At 39.4% G+C, this 7,347-nt stretch overlaps 1 protein-coding gene across 1 annotated transcript; it reads right to left on the bottom strand.

Moving 5' to 3' along the window:
• Positions 1-336: 336 nt before the first annotated feature.
• Positions 337-5,006, bottom strand: LOC126604542 (formin-like protein 6). Its single transcript, XM_050271831.1, has 4 exons — positions 3,356-5,006; positions 3,073-3,272; positions 1,727-1,968; positions 337-1,631 (listed from the first exon to the last, which is right to left on the bottom strand). The coding sequence occupies exons 1-4, from the start codon at positions 4,786-4,788 to the stop codon at positions 840-842; spliced, it is 2,667 nt and encodes an 888-aa protein (XP_050127788.1). The 5' UTR covers positions 4,789-5,006; the 3' UTR covers positions 337-839.
• Between the last annotated feature and the right edge of the window lie 2,341 nt (positions 5,007-7,347).

The following is a 7,347-nucleotide window of genomic DNA, read 5'->3' as shown; positions in this document are numbered from 1 at the left end:
GAAAAATCAACGTACGGGATAACCAAAGAGTTGTTTGTTTCATACCCATTCCTTCTCATCCCCGTTCATTCTCATACGGTCACACACATAACAAGTAAACTTGTCGTTAAGATACGCACAGAGCTTGATTCCCTTCAGTGTAACAACAAACAATTTCATTATTTCTGGAATTATTTTTCTTTTTCATAAAGGTGATTAGAACTTTAGAACGATGTAGTCTTTGTTTGCTTTCCTTAAAGTGGTTAGTGTTTTGAACATAAATATGAAGACATTGACAATATGTCTCCTCCTCCCCCTCAATTATTTTCATCAAACAATAAACAAACAAGACAATACTGAAGAATAAACATAGCTACTAATTATTATTGAACTATATTTTAATTTGTGAAATAAATGCAGACACCACCATCAAAACATTCTGCTTTTCCCTTCAAAATGTGTGGGACTCTGGATCAAGATGAAGAATCCTATCCTAATTATAAATGTTTGTAATTTCCAATTTTTCTTTCCCTTTTCTTTTTCTTTTAGCATGAGTGTAAAGCTCTTCTAAGTATCGTTCGATGCTTAACTTTTCGGACAATGCATCCGATATTCTTGTACAATATCTCAAGAGACTTACCTGATGAACTGACTGGGGAATCTCTCCGTCTGAATTGGGATTTTCTTTATACTGGAAAGGGTATCAAGAGTGCCTTCCCTCCTCCTGCGTTTCTTCTATTCCTTTTACATGCTTGTAACAAAACAAATATACCGGTGCGGCCGCTTCTTCAGTTTGGACGTGTTGATGACTGTGGTACTATCCTCTAATTTATGTGTCTGTGTGCTTCATATACATATTTTTATGGTGACAAGCTTTCATCATCCGAACTGTTATCTTGTCTCACGTTATACCTGTTGAGAACTGGTAGAGGAGCAGTTGATGTTATGCGGAATGATCTAGCAGAGCCCACCAGTGTTCTATCCTGCAGCATCCCCACTTCCTTGCAAACTTGGTCCAGTACAGTTAGAAAATCTCTCACGATCATGAAGATTCTGAAAGGATGGGCTTCCTCCTTTGTTGTATCCCCATGAAAATATTCGGTAACCTCTTTCACCAGAATTAAAGCCTTTCTTTCATCAGCCTTGACCCTAAGAATTTCATCCTCGGCCTCTTTTAAAAATACCTTCATCGAGTTGAAGAATTTCCCTTGCATATCGGGCTTCTCATACTGCAAAACCTGTTTGACCTTCTGAAGCCCCATTTCAAGCTTCGACACGTAGCTACTTAGGACATCTGAGTCCATTCCTGCTGCCTTCTTGACGTTGCTGAGGTCTCTGCCCAGCCCTGCAACCATTTGTAATCCTTGCTTTCTGAAACCATCTTCCTTGGTATTGACAGGCATGTTTTTAGCATTCTCATTTGTAGAATCAACAACTTCACCTTCGGATTTTATGATCTCTTGGACCACAAAATGGAGCAATGTGGTCTTTCCATCTGTTGCCTTTACGTCTACTAGTTTTAAAAGTGTATCAAGTTTGAAAGATTTAGCATCACCACGATTGGTCCCAACATTCATTCGGTTCCCTGTCTTGAGAACAGCTTCAAGGAGTTTGAGGAATAATCGACTGCTCTTTAGTTCTTCACTTGCTTCCTGAAGAATGACAAGATATTATGTATCAGGTTTTATGTCAATATTCATGGATTTAAGAGATCAAAAACCAAAATTTTAAATTTCAGACAAAATACCTCCAACGTTTGAAAGGACTTTCTCAGGTACTTCACTTCTGTATCAAAATTAGCTCTGTATAGCATTGCCTCAACTCTCTTAAAGGCAAATGGGATATCGAGCACAGCTTTCAGAAAGCGTTCAGCAGTCCCTAATTTTGAGACGTCACCCTTGTAGTCTCGAAGCTTAATTTCTTCTTCCTTTGTTGGAGCCATCTTCACCAGAGTTTCCAACAGCTCAGTGCCCAAGCCTTCGGGGTTACCTGTTATGTATAAGCAAATAATGCACATGATGTAGCAAATATAAATACCACCGAAAAGTGGAGGGTCGAGAGAAGGTCAACTAGTGGCTGTGACACATTGACATCAAGTGATCGAACTTTCTAGAGGTGAATATGAAACACTGATAAAAAAGAGCATTTGTTTTTGTTTGATGTAAGCTTTTCTGTGTGCTTGCATTTTGAGTTCTGAGGAATAAGAATGTTTCGACGATTGTTCCTGTTTATTGGAATGTGATTACATAATGGGTTAAGCTGTTTGTGCAAATCAGATTTCACACATTAATCAGATTTCTACGTGGCTAAAATTGAAAGCAAACCAAGACACGCTCGCATGGTCGCACCAGAGACCTTTAAGAATGCCATTGATAGGAGCACAACCAAGTATAAACATCAGTTGCAGCAATTATTGCATTTGCAGTTTTAAGAGAGGATAAAACTTCAAAGTATTCCTCATAGTGTAACCTTCATATCTATTGAAAGTTTTAATCAACAGGGCAATGCATTCCTGTTGACAAAGGTTTCACCTGAACCTATTGCTTCTAACGGAACACTTCAATTTTTACAATATGTAATTTTCACAAGGGAGGTTGTTGGGAATTGAAAAAACTTCACAAAAATTGCTGGGTTAGCAGCTACAGTCAGTGTTAGTAATTTGCTCTTACGGCTCTATGGTGCTTTCGTTCTCTCCTCTTCCTTACAAACCAAAACTGACATAATCATGTGTGTGGAATCATACTGTTAAACTGCTTTTACTCTTATTTTCCAAGTAACAATAATGACTTCTTGCTTAAACCTTTAACTGTAACTTCTGTGTTGACATCCTCCATTATCTCCTCTTCTTTCCTTTCCCAAACAGTGGCTCGATATACAATGTGTGCCTCCGAACAATTTGTGCTACTAGAAACTCATTTAATTTATAATTCCAAAACGCATTAAGAAATTCATGATATCCATACTAGTTTAATGGAGCCCTAACATTGATATGCTTTCAGTAAAGTAGGCAAACAATTTGATGACAAAGTTTATATATCGCTACGCAGAATTAAGGAGCTAATTACTCATCGGAAATGGAAAAGAATCACTTACCATCTAAAAGCGCTTCAGTGACCTCATCTCGTGCTACATTCAGTGCTCTCAATAGTATTGCTATGTTCTGTGACTTCTTTGGATCCAAAACCCTGTTCTCCTGCTCAACAGGAGGAAGAACTGATCGTCTAGTAGTCTCTTTCGGGACTGAATTCGCCGGGTTACACCCGAAAAGAGTCTCCATCATGTCCTCATTTAACCTGCAAACAGATTTAGACATCACCAAAAATCAGATTGCGCACACATTATGCAATTAGCTTGATTTCGGCTTAACTTTACTTACTGGAATGAGCTCGATTTCAGCTGATCCCACACGGTAGCGCGGTCGGAGGTTGCCCGGACCTTGTCCCAGTGCAGAGGCTTCAGCTTGGGCTTTGCCCCTCCTGAATCTTCATTCTCAAAACTCTCTGAAGACGCCAAGCTCTCATCAACAAATCTCTCGGCAGGTTTTCTTGTCCCATTTTCGAAAGGCCCTTTTGGGATTGCTGCAAAGGAGGATTGTGGCTGTGGCTTTGCGGGAGCTTGGGCTGGCCTTGCAGAAACAACCCTTTCTGAATCCCCAACTTGCCTTAATATCGTCGGTCGCGACGGCGGCGGTGGCGGAGGAGGCGGAACAGGGGCTCTAGATACACGCACCAAATTTGGTGGAGGTGGTGGAGGGGAGGAGAATTTCGGCCTCTTATTAGAAAACGATGGAGCTCCCTGTTGGGCGTCGTGGGTTTGAGTCTGAATTTGCATTGGCGGCGGGGGAGGTGGCTGGGGAGGCGACGGAGCGGCATGGTTCCTTGTGGTGGAAGAAACCGAAAGCCGCGATTTCGGAGAAGTTCGTTTCGAGTGGGGAATTGAACTGGCAACGTGAATTGGAGCACAATTGGCGACTCCATGGTTGCTGCTCTGCTTCGGCGTGTAGTAGCTGTCATCGTAGCTGATGGAGGAGCAGTTCGGCGAATGAAACGCCGTTTCATTGCTCTCTTCATCGGAAGACGACATAGCTGACGGCGAGTTGAGGTTCTGAGGAGGTTTGGTCAGAGGAGGAAGCGGCTGCAACTCGGGACTCGGCCGGTACCGATCCGATCTTTTGACAGAGTTCAGTCTGTGATACGGAGACCGGTTCAATTCCACAGTTGTTGGTCCGCTAACGGCTTCGCTGCTCGTCGTCGACGTGTGGCTGGGTTCGACTGTGCCAATGTAGAGGAAGTTCGAGGGTGGGACACTCGGGTCGTCGGCGAATCTCTGGGAACCGGGTCCTCCGCCATTGACGAGTTTCTGAGACTCGGACGGGTGTTTGACTCGGTGGCGGTAAAGGAAGAAGGCGAATCCGGAGAGCATTCCGAGAGTCACAATTCCGACCAAAGCAGCAATGGCGACTTTCTTCGTCCCCTTGGTCGGTTGCGGCGCTTGTGGATTCTGCACAGTGGTGGCGTTCGACGGCAGCGGTGCGGGTTGAGTCTGATCTGGGGTCGACCCAGATGGCAATTCATGGAAAAATGGCTGGTCGCTTGAAGTGTCCGGCGGAGGCGGCGGTGGAATCGGCGGCGACGGGGTGTCCGGCGGAGGGGAGGAGCTGTCTGGAAACAGGGGCTGGTGGAGAATTCTTCTGTGAATTGCAGTGAGCGTTTGAAATTGAAGAGCGTGGAGGGGAGTGAGGGAGAGAGAGAGGGAGAGGGAGAGAACAACGGAGAAAATGAGATGGTGAGGAGGAGCTTGCAATTTCATGGTGGAATTTTAATGGCGGAGTGATGGATTCTGGTTTTGTTTTTGTTTCGGAAAATAAACCCAATTCATCGTCGTCGCCTTCTTCCTTCGTTCGCTCTGTGGTTTAGTTGTAGGGTTTTGGATTGTTTCTGTTTGTTTTGGTTGGATTGGAAAGACAGAAATTGGAAGAGCGAGAGAGAAGAGGGGGGTGGGGGTGGGGGTTGAAGTGAGAGAGTGAGTCGAAGCTTCTTTTGGCTGCAAGATCTGGGAGATGCCAATAGTAGCCGCTGACCTCAGCAGGAAGCCACATTCTTTTTTCTTTTTCTTTTTCTTGTTGCTTTTCATTTACATTTTATTGGAAGTTTTAACGAAACACTTCTGTTACTGTTCATTTTTTAAGTTAACGATATGTTTACTTTAAAAAATCTCTCTTAGTATTATTCACTTATAACACATTTTTATCCTTTTGGTTAAAACTCAAAATTTTCAAATCATTTTCATTAGTTTTCTTTATTTTATTTGGTCATGTGGATTTGTTCATTAGTCATTAAAAAACTAACGTCTTAGATTAATGAAATGATACATAAATACTTTATTAGTGGTTTTTTGTTTAAATAATCCCTAATAGAAAACTAATCTATATCAAGAAAATTAGAATGTATTATGAACAATATTAAGATGATGTCATCCGATTCAAATAAAATTGAGTTTGTAGGGTAATGATTGTGGTTGAGATGGAGATACCAAGATTTTGAGTCAGACTGTATTCATATAATAATTTGAATTATTTAATTTTTTTTAAATTTTAGTGAAAGGGATGCAAAAATCTTATGTAGCTTAAATCTGACTCATTTCTCCCTCAGCATCCATCATAGCTGACCCAAAAAAAAATTTGTATGTAAATACAAATTGGTCATTTTTTTTTTTTTAACAAACGATATTATTTATACTATAGGAGAGGGAGATTGGCTAAGCCTCACAATGAATCAGTAATAATGTGTTTCAAATTCGCCTTTAAGGAGAATCAAACTTAAAATCTCTCACTTACAAGTGAAGATAAATACCACTAGACCGTATTAACGGTAACAAATTGGTGTTTTAAATCGAGGGAAAATGATTAGTTTATAGCTTGTGCTAGGTTATGTGAACAAATTATTAGTAACAATGATACTAGAGGTGTTTTAGAGTGTTGATATTAAATAAATAGGGTAATACTAAGCAGATTAAAATTATCGATGAAATTTACAAATCAAATGATGTGTCACCAATAAAAAATGAATACGTTTATTATCCCTTAAGTAATAATCCAATAATCAACTTTTATGTCATTTAGTTTACAAAATTTTATCTACAAATTTAACTTTTCTAGCATTATTCAAATGAATAATATGAAATAAATGGAGAAGTGAGGAGAATTTAGTTTGGTGGTCGATATCAAATAGATGAAGGGATGATGATGACGACGTAGTGCTGATATTAAAAAGTAAGAGTGTGATATCCACACATTTCTTATTAATTTCTGTTATTTGATTTTCTTCAATTCGATTGTCAAAAATTAAAATAATGTGTAAGAAGTAAACAGTGGTATGTAGGTAGCACACCCTTAAAAAGTTTTGTTGTCCATTCTTTATTTTTAACTCTTATTTTACCATTCATCGAGGTGGAGGCCGATGCCCAACAACGCAAAGGCACATAATCCCTTCACCCTCCCTACTTACGCTTTAGTCATATTTTTTTCAATTATGTAAATAAAAAGTTTTACGTTTAACTTTTATGGATAACGAACTTAATAAACAATTATAATAAGCGTACGTAATTTGGGACTACATGCACGTAATTTTGGAGGAATTAAGTATAATATTTAAGCTATTTATATTATAATATGTGAATTGATAGTATCTTGTGTAGTTGTAACCGCGAAATCTAAATATTTTTCGGTGATTTTAGTACAAAGTTAAATGGGCTAAGTTTCAGTGTTTTGTTTGTTAGTGCTTTTCTTAGTTTCTTTTGCTGATTAGATTTGATCCACCGACCCTCTGTACACCCCCTTTTTTTATGGCGGGGACGGTTGGGGGGACATGCACACGCCCAAGGGCATATGCTTTCTCACTTTGACTTGTCCCTTTCCCTTTTGTAATGGTATTTTTTGGGACAATCAACAGTGTTATCCTTCAAAAACGTAGGTTCTACAAGGTTTTTTCTGTCAATGCCTTTTATGTCCCAGTCTCCAAATGTCCTAGGGCTGTCCAAATTGTGTTTTCCAATTCCAGACTCTCCATTTAATCTGTTGTGAGGGATGCTAACGGATTCCCAAAAATGAAATTTTTTATAGACTCTCTGTTATTTTGTAGTTTAACACTAATTTTCGTATCACATTATAAAATATTATACAAAAAATATAAGGAGACAAAGAGTTTATGGAGACTTCCACTTTTGAAAAATCTTCTTAGTATTTCTCATATTTTTATATAAGAAATGCTAAGGATACTCTCAAAAAACCTCATATTTTTTGCACAATTGCCAATATTATGAAATATTATACAAAAAACATGAGGTTGCAGTACTTTTGAAAGAGTCTTT

Source organism: Malus sylvestris, chromosome 15, assembly GCF_916048215.2.
Source record: "Malus sylvestris chromosome 15, drMalSylv7.2, whole genome shotgun sequence".
Lineage (NCBI taxonomy): Eukaryota > Viridiplantae > Streptophyta > Magnoliopsida > Rosales > Rosaceae > Malus > Malus sylvestris.
Note: the sequence above shows the minus strand (reverse complement) of the source record. Positions and strands in the feature narration are given on the sequence as shown.